The sequence below is a fragment of the Saccostrea echinata genome, unplaced genomic scaffold (assembly GCF_033153115.1).
Source record: "Saccostrea echinata isolate AGI-Se365-2 ecotype Australia unplaced genomic scaffold, CSIRO_AGI_Sech_v1 ptg000030l, whole genome shotgun sequence".
Classification (NCBI taxonomy): domain Eukaryota; kingdom Metazoa; phylum Mollusca; class Bivalvia; order Ostreida; family Ostreidae; genus Saccostrea; species Saccostrea echinata.
The window spans coordinates 14,827,177-14,844,615 of NW_026889779.1; the positions used below are offsets into that span (position 1 = coordinate 14,827,177).

General features: G+C 34.4%; 1 protein-coding gene across 1 annotated transcript in view; it reads left to right on the top strand.

The window, feature by feature from the left end:
* The window catches only part of LOC133197366 (ABC transporter G family member 20-like), a 28,068-nt gene extending 13,518 nt beyond the window's left edge, over positions 1–14,550 (top strand). Inside the window, exons 9-19 of the mRNA XM_061333362.1 lie at positions 98–209; positions 718–880; positions 1,041–1,144; positions 4,226–4,299; positions 4,477–4,592; positions 5,561–5,631; positions 6,154–6,346; positions 6,505–6,577; positions 6,844–6,930; positions 10,693–10,797; positions 11,434–14,550. Of these exons, the coding sequence (XP_061189346.1) occupies positions 98–209; positions 718–880; positions 1,041–1,144; positions 4,226–4,299; positions 4,477–4,592; positions 5,561–5,631; positions 6,154–6,346; positions 6,505–6,577; positions 6,844–6,930; positions 10,693–10,797; positions 11,434–11,540 (1,205 nt within the window). The 3' untranslated portion in view covers positions 11,541–14,550. The remainder of the gene's footprint in view (positions 1–97; positions 210–717; positions 881–1,040; positions 1,145–4,225; positions 4,300–4,476; positions 4,593–5,560; positions 5,632–6,153; positions 6,347–6,504; positions 6,578–6,843; positions 6,931–10,692; positions 10,798–11,433) is intronic.
* The last annotated feature ends 2,889 nt before the right edge of the window (positions 14,551–17,439 follow it).

The window sequence follows — 17,439 nt, forward strand, 5'->3', positions numbered from 1 at the left end:
TTACTTTGAGACAACTGTGATATATCAAAATTACTGGGTAATATGAAAATATTTTGAAGTATCGTAGTACAAATTCTTTGTTGTTTTTTTTTTTCAGATACATTAGTACAGGTCCCAGATGAGTGTCAGTGTCCAGTAGGGTTACCGTCTCCTAGAAATATATTTACCCAGTTCCTAAAGAATATCATATTTATGAAGAGAAATATAGGGTAGGATCAAGAAATCTTTGTCACTGAGTAAACATTTTAAGGGCAAAACAAGTCAAGATAGTAGAATTACTTAGATGTTGTTTTGGTGATTTATTGATCCTCTTCAAAATATAATACATGTGTAACCTTTTTTTTCAATTTTTACATTATTATGTATTTTTATGTTTAAAAAGTCAGAAAAAAATCATGAAAACTTTCACTGACCCATGTTCCCTTTTTGCCAAGACTATTACAGTACTGAACAGTAGAGCTACAGTCTGATCAAATTTTTTTTTTAAGTTAGTAATACATGTAGTAACATAATTTTAAGTCTGTCTGTCTCTCCGTTAGGAGTAATCCAATGATATCAAGACCCATCTTTTCCAAGAAGTTTTTTGAATATTGACTGTTATTGCTTGATAAACCTCTAGTTTTTCAAAGGAACCTCAAACATCAAGGAATTTAATTTTAAGTAAAATGTTTACTGTTAAATGGAAATAGACTAAATTTTGTTCACTTTCTGTTTCAGGTTTCTTTTGTTCCAGTTTATTCTGCCGTCTATACAAATCATTCTGTTTTGTCTGTGTATTGGAAGCCCTCCATATGGATTAAAAATGGCTGTTGTTAACAATGAAACACAAGGACTTGGGCAGCTATTTATCTGGGAACTGGACAATGAAACCATTAGTAAGGTAAAAACTGTAAGAGATAGGGTGGCGTGCAATTATGAGCTCTTGATGAATGAAGTAAACAAATGACTGAATCCTAACTTCTATTTGTTATTACATCTCTCGAATATTGTACTGCAGAAATATAACTATACTGTTAACAATTTCGCAAAATTATGTGAAGGTGATGTACAAGGACATGAATGCAGCTTTAGATTCAGTAAAACGAGGAGATACTTGGGGTGTCATTGGAATAGGGGAGAACTTTACCCAAGACTTACTCACCAGGTGTGTGTATCTACAGTCAAACTTACTTGTAAGGAAAACTGTATATCGTAATTCCCAGTAAATCACTATACTTTTCCTTACAAAATCTTTTGAGAAAAAAAAAATTGGCTACTAAATGTATATTCTTCACATGGAAATCTTAGTTACAAATAAGTGAATATTGTTTCCTTTTTCTAAAGACTGTATACAGGGAAAATTTCGCCCCCGTTTTATTTTTGCCCCTTTTGCCCTACTCACAGGTGGGCAAATTTAAAACGGGGCGAATTCAAAGAACATATTATAATTTCTTATACAGAACTGTGACTGGGTGAATTTAAAATGGGGCAAAATTGCTTGCACATGTAAAAGGGGAAAATGGGGCCAAAATAACTCTATATACAGTATATACATATATATTTTTTTCCTTTCAAGTGTCGGTTGTGTTCAAGATCATAGCAGCTAGCCTTTCTGATAAGCTAGAAATCTAGGTCTATTGAATGCTCCGTATAAATTTATGCTAGACTAGTATATGTTTAAGATCGTAGTGCTACAAAGTTTCTCTAATCATGAACACATCCGTACTGTGGAGGCATGGTTTCTCTAAAGTTGACAGTTTTCATTACCTGAATTTGCACTTTTTCTCTACTGCCTTATTATGGATATTATTTATGAACATTGAAAGTTATACAGAAAGAATGCTTATATTGTCAAAAGTTTGAACACTCCTCATAAAAAATATAAACTTTAAATGTTCCTAGTAAAGACATAAAGAACACTTGATAAAAGTACAGTACACGCTTATAATGAACTGACGCTTACACCGAACCGATTTTCATTCCCTCTGGCTTAAAGATATATTGTGAACTTAATGGATATAACGAATTACATAAGCTTTATAACAAAGAAAATTGTCCATCCCTGCTACTTTGTTATAAGCGTGTTTTACTGTACATGTACACCAAAGTCAGGTGTCATTAGGAATTCTTTTGTTTTACTGTATGTCTAAAAAAATTGTCATATTGTTTGTTTCTCTGTGCAGAATTTTAACCTTTTTCATCTGTATTAAATTGTATTTGATTAAGATTGAAAACTCACAACAGGAAAACTTAATTCTTCTATTTTTAGCTCACCTGAGCCAAAGGCTCAAGTGAGCTTTTCTGATCAAAATTTGCCCGTTGTCTGTTGTCGTTGGCGTTGTCATCATTGTCGTTGGCGTAAACTTTTCACAATTTCAACTTTTTCTCCAGAACTACTGGGCCAATTTCAACCAAACTTGGCACAGAGTATCCTTGGGTGAAAGGGATTCAAGTTTGTTCAAATGAAGGGCCACGCCCTCTTTCAAGGGGAGATAATAAAGAATTAGTGAAAAATTAATAGCATCTTTTAAAAATCTTCTTCTCAAGAACCACAAAGCCAGGGAAATTGAAACTCATGTGGAAGCATCCTCAGGTAGTGTAGATTCAAATTTGTTCAAATCATGACCCCCGGGGGTAGGGCGGGGCCACAATGGAGGATCAAAGTTTTACATAGAAATATATAGGAAAAACCTTTAAAAATCTTCTTCTCAAGAACAGCAAAGCCCTAATTGGTCATATTTATATGGAAGCATCCTGGAGTAGTGTAGATTCTAATTTGTCCAAATCATGACCCCCGGGGGTAGGGTGGGGCCACAATGGAGGATCAAAGTTTTACATAGAAATATATAGGAAAAACCTTCAAAAATCTTTTTTTCAAGAACAGCAAAGCCATGATAAGTCATATTTATATGGAAGCATCCCCAGGTAGTGTAGATTCAAGTTTGTTCAAATCATGACCACCGGGGGTAGGGCGGGGCCACAATGGAGGATCAAAGTTTTACATAGAAATATATAGGAAAAACCTTCAAAATCTTTTTTTCAAGAACAGCAAAGCCATGATAAGTCATATTTATATGGAAGCATCCCCAGGTAGTGTAGATTCAAGTTTGTTCAAATCATGACCCCCGGGGGTAGGGCGGGGCCACAATGGAGGATCAAAGTTTTACATAGAAATATATAGGAAAAACCTTTAAAAATCTTCTTCTCAAGAACAGCAAAGCCCTAATTGGTCATATTTATATGGAAGCATCCTCAGGTAGTGGAGATTCAAGTTTGTTCAAATCATGACCCCGGGGGATAGGGCGGGTCCACAATGGAGGATCAAAGTTTTACATAGAAATATATAGGAAAAATCTTTAAAAATCTTCTTCTCAGGAACAGCAAAGCCCTGATAGATCATATTTATGTGGAAGTATCCTCAGGTAGTGTAGATTTAAGTTTGTTCAAATCATGACCCCCTGGGGTAGGGCAGGGCCACAATGGAGGATCAATGTCTGAAATAGAAATATATTGGAAGGTATCTTCTGATGAAGAACTGCAAAGCCATGATTAGTCATTTTGATATGGAAGCATCCTCAGGTAGTGTAGATTCAAGATTGTTAAAATGATGACCCCCTGGGATAGGGATGGGCCACAATGGGGGATCAAAAATTTTTTACATAGGAACATATTGGAAAATATCTTCTTCTCAAGAAATGAAAATTATGTTTAGTCATTTTGATATGGAAGCATCCTCAGGTAGTGTAAATTCATTTTTTTTTTCAAATGATAACCCCCAGGGGTAGGGTGGGGCCCAATGGGGATCGAAAGTTTTACATAAGAATATATAGAAAAAATATTTCTTCTCAAGAACAGAAAAGCTATGTTTAGTCATATTGATATGGAAGCATCCTCAGGTAATGTAGATTCAAGTTTGTTCAAATGATGACCTCTGGGATAGGGAGGAGCCACAATGGGGGATCAAAATTTTACAAAGGAATGTATGGGAAAATTTTTTTTAAAATCTTCTCAAGTACAACAAAGCCATTTGTTATATTGACATGGAAGCATCATCAGGTAGTTTAAAATTCACCCCCCCCCAACCCCCAGTAATCTTTTCAATACTGAACTGATTTGTGTCTAGCTAATGTGCTCAGGTGAGCGATGTGGCCCATGGGCCTCTTGTTATTATTATGGGTTTTTATTTTATATAATGTTTTATAGATATATAGTGTTAAAGTCTTACGATGTGTGAATTACATTATAGATTTACCAATATATCAGGTGTGGACAATAAGACCATTGAGGGAAGCTGTATACAGCTATATCTAGATACCACCAGTAAGTGTGTGTCAGTCAAGTGTCTACTATCATCTCAGCAGCTATGCTAAATTGAGTTCTTTATCATATTTCTGATTGTATTAAACCTAAATTATTAGTGATAAAAAAAATCCACCAAAATGATATACATGTCCATATATACATTGTATATGTTACGAAAAGATTTTATAATTTCAGACCAGCAAATAACATTAGAGATAGAGCAGTCTATTACTAGTTCATTCCAAGCATTTTCTGAAGTATTACTACAAACCTTCAGTCTGAATCCCAACCTAGGACAGCTTCCTATTAAGGTATAGGTAAAACAAACAAATTACTGTAGATCACTATATTTCTAGGACACCTTATTTTAGCCAGATAGCTAATTTGTATTTATTAACGAAACAAAATTTTCATGAGCTGTGGTTTCTGTTGTTTGATTAAAATCCTTAACAATACAAATATACACAAGAATAAAATTTTCGTGAGCAGACAGACTTGCGTAATTATGCGAAAATAAAGTAGTGGCGAATAAAAAGGGATTTACAGTATTAAAATTGTGTCTCGTGTTGTTAATTATGTGAATTACAAGCAAAAGTCATGGGGCCTATTTCATTATACCAGGATAATGTATTGTTAAAATTAAATATAAGGCATTGATTTGTTTGTTTGTTGTTTAACGTCCCTCTCAAGAATTTTTCACTCTTATGGAGATGCCACCACTTGCCGGTGGAGGGGTGCAAATTTTGGCCTATATTCTGCACTCCGGACATTGCGCAGTGAAGGATCTTTTTCGTGCCAGCACCGACTGTGACACGGGACCTCGGTTCATAGGGTCTCTTTGAAAGGACCGCGGTTGCCATGCCAGCAGTGGGGTTCCAACCTGCTACGTATAGAACAAGTCCTTACATCCCAACTCTAGAGCAAACATTCTAACCAGTGCATCATGTGGGCGACAAAAAGCTTTGGTACATGGGGGGGGGGGGGGGTATTTGTGCAGAAACTTTCTTGGTGTGTATTTAGTATATGTAAATTCCCCCACGTGTAAATTTTCATGTCTACAGTATTTATTTTGTATTACATTTGTACTTTATTTTTGCAAAATTATAACTTTGCATTTATTCACAAGATATGGTTTTCAAAATCAGTAATGATTTCCTGTTATTGAAATTGAGTACTTTATTTTCAATTCAATCTTGTATTCAATGCATAAAAATTAAGTTCCTGCTAATAAAAAATGATATGATTTAAAAACACTGTACATTAATTGATTCAATTGCAGATAAATGATCCTATTTATGGTAGCAAGGATCCCAACTTCAGAAACTTTATAGCCCCTGGAATAATACTCAGGTATAAAACTGTGATTATTTTATTATTTCTAATAATTCAAAATTATTTAGCTTCAACATAATATAGAAATTGTAATTTTCTTATTGCAAACATTGGCTGTTTATTAGTATTTTATACATTTTAGATAAGTTATAACTGGATATTTGCTAGTACAAATTGAAAATTATTTTATACATACAATGTATTTATTTGCTGTGTACATATATAGATGAGGGTGTATCTTTATGTTATCTAACTCTATGTTAACATTTGCATGAAAACAGTGATTTTTGCAAAATGCTATATGTTTCTATGTATCTATTCCATCAATATCTGCGAACAAATATTTTATCATGAGCTGTAATTGTCATTTTAAGAGATATATGAGGATGTACATGTATACTGGTACTATAACATAACTTCAGTCTACATACAGGACATTTTTAAGTCGTAGGAATCAGAATTTTTATTTTTCTGATTCTTATTCCTAATCATTATTTTGATAAGTCAAAAATTAGTAAAAATGAATATTTGTTTTTCCAGCATCACTTTTTTCATGGCCACTGGACTAACAACTTTGGCATTTGTGATTGAGAAGAAGGAGGGTCTGTTAGATCGGAGTTTGACTGCCGGAATGTCTGCCTTTGAGATTCTGCTAGCCCATGTCTTTACACAGCTCTTTGTCCTAGTTGTGCAGGTTGCCCTAGTCATGGTGTTTGCTCTGGCAGTTTTCGAGGTAAGCTTCCCTTGATGAATGTTTTCTTTTTACTTTTGAGTCTTTTCAGATGGGTAAAATATGTGTATAATTATGTTGATTCATTTGGTTTGTTGATTTACTATGAGGTTTGTTTGATGAATCTAGCTTATTTTAAAGATGTGTTCAATTCCTTGCAGGTTCCCTACAAGGGCCCCCTGATTTGGGTCATTTTACTGGTCATGGGTCAAGGATTCTGTGGAATGACCTTAGGTCAGTGTTATGTTGCCTTGACTTTATGATGACATGGATAGGCCATCAACATGTGTACTATAAAGTTCAGTCAAGAACACCTATTTAAAAGCGAAATGTATTTTTTATTGAAATTTTCATACATACACAATCTTCCTAAACAATATATGAATAAAACCATAAAAATATTTATGCATGGTCTATTTTGAATTGTTTGATAACCAGTAAAAAGATATAGTCTGAGTGATTAATTACTTTTATTCATATGAAATATGTTCTTTTTAAAGGTGTGATATTCTCAGCAGTCTGTGAAAATGAGTCCTCTGCAATACAATTGGCACTGGGCTCTGTGTATCCTATGTTACTTCTCAGTGGTAAGTAGAATTCACTGTGTCTAACCTTTGTTACTTCTCAGTGGTGAGTAGAATTCACTGTGTCTAACCTTTGATACTTCTCAGTGGTGAGTAGAATTCACTGTGTATAACCTTTGATACTTCTCAATGGTGAGAAAAATTCACTAGGCATGACCTTTGTCACTTCTCAGTGTTTGGGTATAAATCACTGTGTATAACCTTTGTTACTCCTTAGTGGTGAGTAGAATTTACTGTGTATTACTGTTCCTTCTCAATGATGAGAACAATTCACTGGGCATACCCTTTGTCACTTCTCGGTGTTTGGTATCTCAGTAGTGAGTACAGTTCACTGTGTTAAACTTTTGTTTCTTCTCAGTTGTGAGTACAACTCACTGTATATTATAACAGTGTAACTGTATCACTCTTTAACCCTTGTTATGTTGTAATGGTGAGTAAAATTCACTGTGTATAACCTTTGTTAGTTCTCAGTGGTATGTAAAATTTACTTTATACAACCTTTCTTACTTCTCAATGGTACATGAGTACATTTCACGGTGGTGAATATGTTACTTCTCAGAGATGAGTATATTTCATTCTGTATTGCCATGTCACATACCTGTTTATTTTTATGACTTACTTTTTGTATTTTACCCAGATACATACACCACTGATTATGACATTATAAATATATTCTTGAGATAAAGTTTTTTTTTTTCTTTTTGGTTTATTAGTATTTAATGGGTGCTTAAAGAAAGCTCAAATAATGTAGAGTTTGTCAAATATTATCCTTGGGCAGTTCAAACATGGCAGTGTCAAAGTGACTGTTAAAAACTATTTTAAAAAAATTTGGTTTTTAGCTCACCTCTGTGAAGTCCAGATGAGGTTATGCTATACCACTGGCATTAGTGTTGGTATTCCAGTTAAGTTTTAGGAGCAAGTCCATTCCCTAGTAACTTTAAACCCTACCTGGACCAAACTTGCATGGATGTTGCATCTAGGGATGTACATTACCAGACTTGCTTTGGATGCTAGATCTGACCTACATTTTCCAGTTGAATATGACATCGTCAAAATTTTTGGAGGAAGTCCATTCCCTAGTAACTATAAGCCCTACTTGGACAAAACTGGCATGGATTATGCTTCTAGGTATATACACTACCAAACATGCTTTGGAAGTTCGACCTTTCCTACATTTGTTGGATGAGTGACCATGACAGTTTTTGGAGCAAGTTCATTCCTAAGTAACTATTAGTTCTATGTTTACCAAACTTGCATGGATGGTGCATCTAGGGATGTACACTACCAGACTTGCTTGAGATACTGGAAAGGACCTAGATTTTCCAGATGAGTGACCAGGCTAAAGGTTTTGAAGCAAGTCCTTTACCAATAAACTAATAGCCCCATATTGACTAAAATTGCATGGATTGTGCATCTAGGGATGAATGCTGCCAGACTTTGTTAGGAGACTGGATCTGACCTATATTTTCTGGATGAGTGATCAGGTGCAAGTTATTGGAGCAGGTCCATTCCCAAGTAACTACAAGCCCTATGTTGACCAAACATGCATGGATGATGCATCTAGGAATGCACACTACCAGACTTGCTACAGATGCTGGACCTGATGGACATTTTCCAGATGATTGAATAGTAAAGGTTTTATTTTAAACAGGTCCATTCCCAAGTAACTATAAGTCCTACCCAGATCAAACTTGCATCAGTGTTGCATCTAGGTATGCACACTACCAGAACATTCAATTGATGTGAGACGTTGCCTTACTTCTATATAACATTTGTCAATGTAAGTTATCTAATACGTTCTTGATAGATCAGGATGACACTTACAACAGCTATGATGGATTATGATTAAGGGCCTGTACTTGCAATTATGTCTTTTGAAGAGCCGTTGGGTCTTTCTCAAAAAATATGCAGTAAATACGTGGACATTTGAGTTTGCAGTAGTCTGAATATAGTATCATACAATAATTCTTAAAGCATGCATATAATTAGACTCTCATAATACTAACAAATTGCTTTGAACATACTGAAAATAGTCATTAGAGTATAAATAGGCCTGATTTCGATTGTGTATTCTGTTTGGGTTATTTTACAATTAAGTTTGTGTCCTTTTTTACTTGTCTGTGGTTAGTGTACAATTTGGTGTAAGTACCCTATGTAACTTATCAATGTTAAATGTACAGTTAATTAGTGTGTGCTCCTCATGTTAAATGTCAGTTATTAATGAACGATTTTGTGGTGTGTATTCCATTAACTTTTCATTGGTAAGTGTACTATTTAGTGAGTATACCCCACATTGCTTGTCAGAGGTTACTGTGCACAATATAACTTCTTAATGATCAGTGTACTTTGGAATCTGGATAGGGCCACAAAGTTTACTATCACACCATCAAGCATTGACAAAAGTGTCAATGGTGCGATAATGCAATGGCAATGAAGTGATAGCACGATGATGATGAAGTGATGGTGCGAAAACGCGATGAAAATGATGAGATGGCATAACAATGTGATGATGATGGTGCGATAGCACGATGGAGAAATAGTGAACATCACTTCATCGTCATGGTACCATCATGCCATCGTCATCGTGTCATCACTAAAAATCATATATCATGATATTGCTTCATCATGCAATTGCATTTTCGCGCCATTGCATCGTCATTGCGCTATTGCACCATTGATTCATAGTCATTGTTCATTGTCATTGAGCCATGCATTACCTCGCCATCGACCCTTTAGTAGATGGTGCAAATTATAGATGTGATAGTGAATTACATGGCCCTGTATGGATTCCATTGTGTACAGTTTTGTGTAGATACTCCATCGCTATTTCTTTGGCAGACACACAGTTCCATGATGTTGTAAAAGAGATGAAGTTCATCTTCTGATGAGTTTTCAGTATGCTTAATATTGGTTTGGATACTGATATAGGCAAGAGTTTGAGTAAAAAAAGAACCAACACAGGATGAAAGATATAATGTTTATCAACAAACTGACCAAAGTTATTTTACTTGTATTCAGTACTTATACGCAAGGGTGCATTTAGCCGTTAAATCTTAGCGGGCTACTTCAAAACCACTAAAATAAGCTAAAGTTAGCACCCCGCTAAAAATTCCAACTATACAGTAAACCCCTACAAAAATTAGCAATTTCACTGTATGTGTATATAATTATGGATATGTACAGCTATAGATAGCACCCCGCTAAAAATTACCACTGTATGGTAAACCCCCAATAAAATTAGCAATTCCAGAGTAAGTGTGTATAACTATGGATGTGTACAAATTGATATGTCTGAGTGTATAATGTACATCTTGATACATGTACCCTAGTATGTTCCATGTCAGTGTATGGTCACTTATCAGTTGTCAGTCCTCTGTCTGTGTATTCCACTAACCTAGAAGTAATGGGTATTCAATTCTGAAATTTAAAAAAATCATCATTTTGTTCACTTTCATAGAATCAAAAATAATGGTTTATATAATGTTTGTACTTTGAATTATAAGCCCTTGATAATGAGATGGTGATAATATGTTTAAATGTTTTATAAGACTTTGAAAATGAGATGGTGATAATAAATTATATAATTTATATTATGAATGTCACACCTTTAATAATAAGAGTTTAATGTAATGAATATCACACCCATAGTTAATAGTAGAATTTGATGACACATGTTTTCTTACCTCCTACTGACTTTAGAGCAAAAAATGAATGTAAATATTTTCCTGAATCATCTTTTGAAATGTTTTTTTTATTTATTCATAGGTATAATATGGCCCATTGAGGCTATTCCTGAGTGGCTGAGGTACATCAGTATATGTCTCCCTCAGACCTACGCTGCAGAAGCCATGAGATGTATTTTAAGTAGAGGTAATGATTTTCAGTCCCTCAATGGTGAAATTCAAGTGACTATGTTTTTGTGTCACTTGCAGCAGAGCGACACTAGGGAATTATTTTTTTGGTTCAAATACATGTATGTCTGTCTGTCCTTCTGGGAGAGCTAGGGATTAAATTTATCCTATAACTAACCCATACTGGGACTACAGTCTATGGTGCCACCATAATCTGAATTCTCAGATCCTTAGTACCAATTAACAGTCCATGTGAATTTATGTACATATATCAATAAAGAGTAATAATTAAGATGTTTTGGGGCTTGTTGGGAACATATTGTTCAGGATTATTCTCTGTAACTTACATGTATCCTTCAACTCCCAAAAAATAATGCCTTTTTTCAGTTGGAATTTTATGGGTTTTTTAACTCCTTCTCAGCATGTACTAAGATATATCATTATGTGTACACATATAATTTTTGGATGATTAGTTGTGCATGTTTTGAACAAGGGATAAATATTTGAATATAAATAAACAAAACTGCTGGAGAAAGAATTTAATATAATTTCTTTTACTTTTAAAGTACACAAAATTAAAAAAAAAAATTATCATAAAATAGACATGTATTGATAGTTTAAAGAGTGCTTCAATATAAATTCTTACTTTTCCAAGGTTGGACGCTGTTAGATATGCCTGTATGGAGGGGGTACCTTGTCAACACGGCCTGGAGTTTTGGTCTTCTGGCTCTGGCAGGAATCATCCTTAAAATCAAGAGCTAAACCAGGAGATTATCATTGACAGATTATATACAAAATAATCAATCAGTGAGAGAATATACAAAAAAATTAATCAGAAGATTACATGTGTCACTGACTGATTATGCAAAAAAAATTCCTGGTAGGAGATTAACACGAACAATAGGAGATTAACACTGACAATAGGAGATTAAACACTGACAATCAGGAGATTAATGCTGACAATCAGGAGATTAGTGCTGACAATCAGGAGATTAGTGCTGACAATCAGGAGATTAAAACTGATAGTTTATACAATCAATTCTTAATCAGTCCTTTGTTGTCTTTTTTGTTATACCTGTGCAAGTACACAGATTTGTTTTTTTTTATTTTACATTAAATTTTGTATTTCTTAGTATATACACATTATTAATATATGTATTTCTTATTGCAATCATTTCTTTTTCAATATTTTTATTGGTTGATTTTGTTTTTTCAATATGAATATATTTCAAGAAGTTGTCCCTACTCCATTTAGAGATTTTTAATCAGCATAAATCAACCATTTAAGCCTGGGTCAAGTTTTCATGGTATTAAGAAATAAAACCCCTGTATTGGGTTCATGAGAATTTGATTTTATGGTTAAAGAAGTGATGATAAACAAACATGATACTGCACATCCTTTGAAATTCCAACATACCATGGACACTTGTGTTCCCATGCAATTTTTTTCAGATTACTGAAGCATACCTTTTATAATTTGTAGATATATAAATGCTAATTTTGTTTCCCCAAAAATTTGTCTGGAAGTTGAAGCATCTGGAAATATTGGATCCGGATTAACAAGGCTTCAGTGTTTTTTGAATTAAGCATTCTCAGCCACCACATTGTGCAATAATAATAATTATAATAATGAATAATATTATATAAGAAGATTATTTTCGTAATTTTAATTGGCTGAAAAGACGTCATATGATATAGGGGATTCAAGTTTGTTCAGATGAAGGACCACGCCTTCTTCAAAGGGGAGATAATTATGATTTCCTGAAAAATTAATGGCATTATTAAAAAATCTTCTCAAGAACCACTGTGCTTGAAAACATGAAACTAATGTGGAATCATTGTGAGGTAGTGTAGATTCAAATATGTTCAAATCATGACCCCTGGGGGTAGGGTGGGGCCACAATGGGAGATCAAAGTTTTACATAGGAATACATAAGAAAAATCTTTAAAAATCTTCTCAAGAACAGCAAAGCCATGATTAGTCATATTTAATTGGAAGGATCCTCAGGTAGTGTAGATTCAAGTTTGTTCAAATCATGACACCCATGGGTAGGGTGGGGCCACTATGAGGGATCAAATTTTAAATAGGAATACATTGGAATATTTTTTTAAATTCTTCTCTTCAGGAACAGCAAAGTCATGATTAACCTTATTTGTAAGGAAGCATACTCAGGTATTGTAGGTTCAGTTTTATTCAAATCATGACCCCCGAGGATAGGGTGGGGCAACTACTTTAACAAATTTATACTTAGGAAAAATCTTGAAAATTCTTATCACAACCAGCAGTCATGGTTAATCGTATTTGTATGGAAGTATCCTCAAGTAGTGTAGATTCAATTTTGTTCAAATCATGACCCCAAGTGGTAGGGTGGGGCCACTATAGGCAAACAAAGTTTTACATAGGAATATATAGGAAAAATCTTGAAAATTCATCTTCTAAAGAATGGCAAAGTCATAATAAGTCGTATTTATATGGAAGCATCCTCAAGTAGTGTAGATTCAAATTTGTTCCAATCATGACCCTGGCTGTAGGGTGGGGCCATGATGGGCAGTCAAATTTTGAATAGAAATATGTAGGACAGCAAAGCCATGATTAGTCATATATGGAAGTCTCCTCAGATTCAAGTTTGTTCAAATCATGACATCTGGTGGTAGGGTGGGGCTACAATATATTATCTTAATTTTGCAAGGGAAAAATCTTATGAAGAATGAAAGGGTCGTAGTTACTCAGGTGAGCACTGTAGCCCATGGGTCTCTTGTACTGTACGCTATACGTAACATGAAAGAGAGATAACTCTAGCTGTTCCAAGTTCTCCATTTATATTTCTTTTAGTATAAATAGGTTGTCATAGTCAATATAAAGTCAAATGAATAGTCCCTATGAAGTCAGACAAATACAACTGAACTTAAACAGTGAATTGAAAGTCTCAATTTCCTTTTTTTTGTTTTTGTTTTTTTGTTTTTAGTTATTTTAACCTGTGTATTTTTTCCTCAGCCCAATCAAGTTTGAGATTATGAGATCTGTCTTTAGGTTGATATAGTCCCTATGATGTTATGGTTATGACTTCCTCTTTATATTTTTTGTTTTGCATACAATTTTCTGTAAGGCCACTAGCACTAGTTCAGTACAATTTAATAGTTACTTTTTACAACATGGTCCTGTCATTTTTTCTTGGACCATTCAGATACCAGTAATTTATATTCTAAGCTTTAAAAACATATTTCTTTGTTCTATGTGATGAAATCACGCATATATAACAAAGTATTTACAAAATCCAGGGATGTGGTATATATGTTACTGTATAAATTAATTTTTAACTTGAAGTTTCAAAAAACTCAAATTTTAATTCATTGTGTGTTTAGCTTGAGCTGTGATAAGAGATACTTGTATCTAGTACATTCCCAACAAAATATAACAATTGTTGCAATATTTGTTTTAATAGCAACAAAAGAACATCAATTTTTTTTCATTTTTCATTGCTTACATTTGCTTTATAAAATATGTACAAGGAGTTGGACAGATACAATTTTGTGGTGTGATAAATGTCAACACTTTTGATCAAACTGTGATATCAATCATAATGGTGGTGTTTTTTTAGCAAATGTTAATTAAGTGGTGTTTTGTATTACAATAATGAAGAACTTTCATATACCAGTATATCAGAAGAGAAAAATATTCTGGTTATAGACTTAATTTTTACATTAAGTGTATGTGTTAATGTGTAGCTATTTACTTCTTATGAGAAAAAGTCATCACATGATCTATTGCTCAATAAATCATACTTAATATGCACTTTATGGTCTCTTTATTTTATAACTTGGTTACTTATCTGGAAAATATAGGTCAGATCCAGCATCCGAAGCAAGTCCAGTAGTGTGCATCCTTAGATGTATCATCCATGCAAAATATGGTCAACAAGGGCGTTGAATCGCTCTTCTGATAAACTGTACAACCTATCACTTCTATTGAAGCCTCTAAGTATCCTGTATATTTAGATAAACCCTTGAAATTCCAAAGAGAGGTCATCATGACCTACATTTTAGATGAAACACTCTGAGAACCCAAGATGATTCTAAGCCAATTAATATCTGAGAATTGGTCATGGTGACCTACTTATCTCTTCTCATTCTCTGAGGACCCAAGATGCATCAACTAAGTTTGATGATTCTATGCCAATTAATACCTACCTTCACGGTAGCTCAGTTGGTAGAGTGCTCGCTCCGTGATCGGGAGGTCTTGAGTTCGAATCTCGGCCGCAACTGACCTAAGTCAATAAAAAATGGGTAGCAACTGTTCCTTTGCCATGCACTCGGCACTTTGAAGTGAAAGTTGTGGGTCCTTCGGATGAGACCTTAAAAACCTAGGCTGTAACGGCAGGCATTGGCACAATAAAGATTCCTCACTGCTCAATGGCCCTGAGTGCCTAGTAAAGGTCAAAATTTGAAGCCCTTCACCGGTATATGGTGACATCTCTATAAGAGTGAAAAATTCTTGAATGGGATGTAAAACAACATACAATCAATCAATTAATACCTAAAATATTTTTAAAATTATAACCATAAATTTCAAAAGTAGGTCACAGTGAACTACTTTTCAGATGATGTACTTTGAGGACCCAAGATGCATCAACTGACAAAGTTTGATGATTCTAAGCCAATAAGTACCTGATATATTAAAATAAAGCCATAAAATTTCAAAAATAGGTCACAGTAACCTCCTTTTCAGTTGACTAACTCTGCAGACCCAAGCTGCATCAACTGACAAAGTTTGATGATTCTAAGCCAATTAGTACCCGAAATATTTAATTATAGTCATATAAATTAAAAAATTTCAAAAGTAAGTCACGGTGACCTACTTTTCAGATGTTGTACTCCGAGAACCCAAGATGCATCAACTGACAAAGTTTGATGATTCTAAGCCAATAAGTACCCAAAATATTTAATTAAAGCCATAAATTTTCAAAAGTAGGTCACGGTGACCTACTTTTCAGTCGACCTACTCCAAAGACCCAAGATGCATCAACTGACAAAGTCTGATGATTCTAAGCCAATTAGTACCTGAAATATTTAATTATAGTCATATAAATTGGAAGTAGGTCACGGTGACCTACTTTTCAGTGACGTTTTTTGAGGACCCAACATACATCATTTTTCAAAGTTTTATGATCTTAGGCCTTAAAATATCTAAATTATGCCTCTAAAACGCTTTGAAATTGAATGCCTGCAAAGTTCGAAAAGTAGGTATGTGACCTACTTTTTAATAAATATATCTTACAAGATTTAATGATTCTAAACCTCTCAGTTTTCGAATTAATGACCTTAATTGTTTTGAAAAAAATTCGCCATAAAATTCAAAAGTAGGTCAAGGTGACCTACTCTTTAGTCGATGTACTCTGAGGACCCAAGATACATCAACTGACAAAGTTTGATGATCATAGGCCTTAAATTGTTCAAAATATGTCTCTAAATCATTTTGAAAAAGAATGGCCGCAAAATTAAAAAGTAGGTCACTGTGACCTACTTTTGAGTCAACATGATATGAGGTCCTTAGATGCATCAACTGAAAAGATTTGATGATCCTAGTCCTTATAGTAAGCAAAATATCAACATTTTAATAAAATGTAATTTTTGGTCAACTTTGAAGTGACCTTGAGACCATGCCCTTTGCCCCAGGGTAAATTCCCGTGCAAATTTTAATCTACAACATATCCTCATCCTTTTGTGTAAGTTTGGTGACAATATGCCCTGTGGTTCTTGAGAAGAAGATTTTTTAGCAACCAGTACTTTTGTTTCTATTTTCCTAATTATCTCCCCTTGTTTAAGGGTCACAACCCTAGTTTTAGTATAAACGGGAGCCCTTGGGCCAAGGATACCCTGTGACAAATTTGACAATAATTGGCGAAGGGGTTCTTGAGTTATGGCCCATATTCTAAAAAGTTTACATGTATGCACACCGCACAAATGGCCATAGCATTAGCTCTTTGAGCCTTTGGCTCAGAAGAGCCAAAAATGTAGGTCAGATCCAGTATCCGAGGCAAGTCCACTCCATACAAGTTTTTAGGGCTTATAATTACTTAGAAAGAGACCTGCTCCAAAAACTTTAACCTACTCCAAAACATAACCCTGGTCATTCTTTAGCTGAAATTGCAGCATCTGAAACTTTGACTGGTACAATGAAACAAACTAGTAGCATCCTCCGTGCATCTCTGATTAATATAGGGCATAGAAGTACTTGAAAAGAAATCTGCTCCAAAAACTTTAACCTGGGACGCCGACACTGAGGGTATTACATGAGGTCCTCCAACTTCATTGAGGTGAGTTTAAAATAAAAGCAAGTAATTTTATTTCACAAGTGGTGCTTCTTGCTAAATTAGGCAATAATTAATTCCTCGGGTATACATATTTGGGAATCTACAGTAATGAACACTTGCTTTGAAGGTGACTGTAATACATGTACAGGTATGTGTACTGTAAAATGTGCACAAAGCAAATTTATATTTCACCTAAAGGAAGCTAAGCACCAACATTAAAAGCCATCCAATACAGTTTAAGAGTCAAGTTTGTCTAATCAATGGTCCTTAACATTATCATTGTGTAAGAGGAAACAAAGTTGGATTAAAAGTTTCATGACATTCTTATCTGGTAGAAATGGGCAACTCTG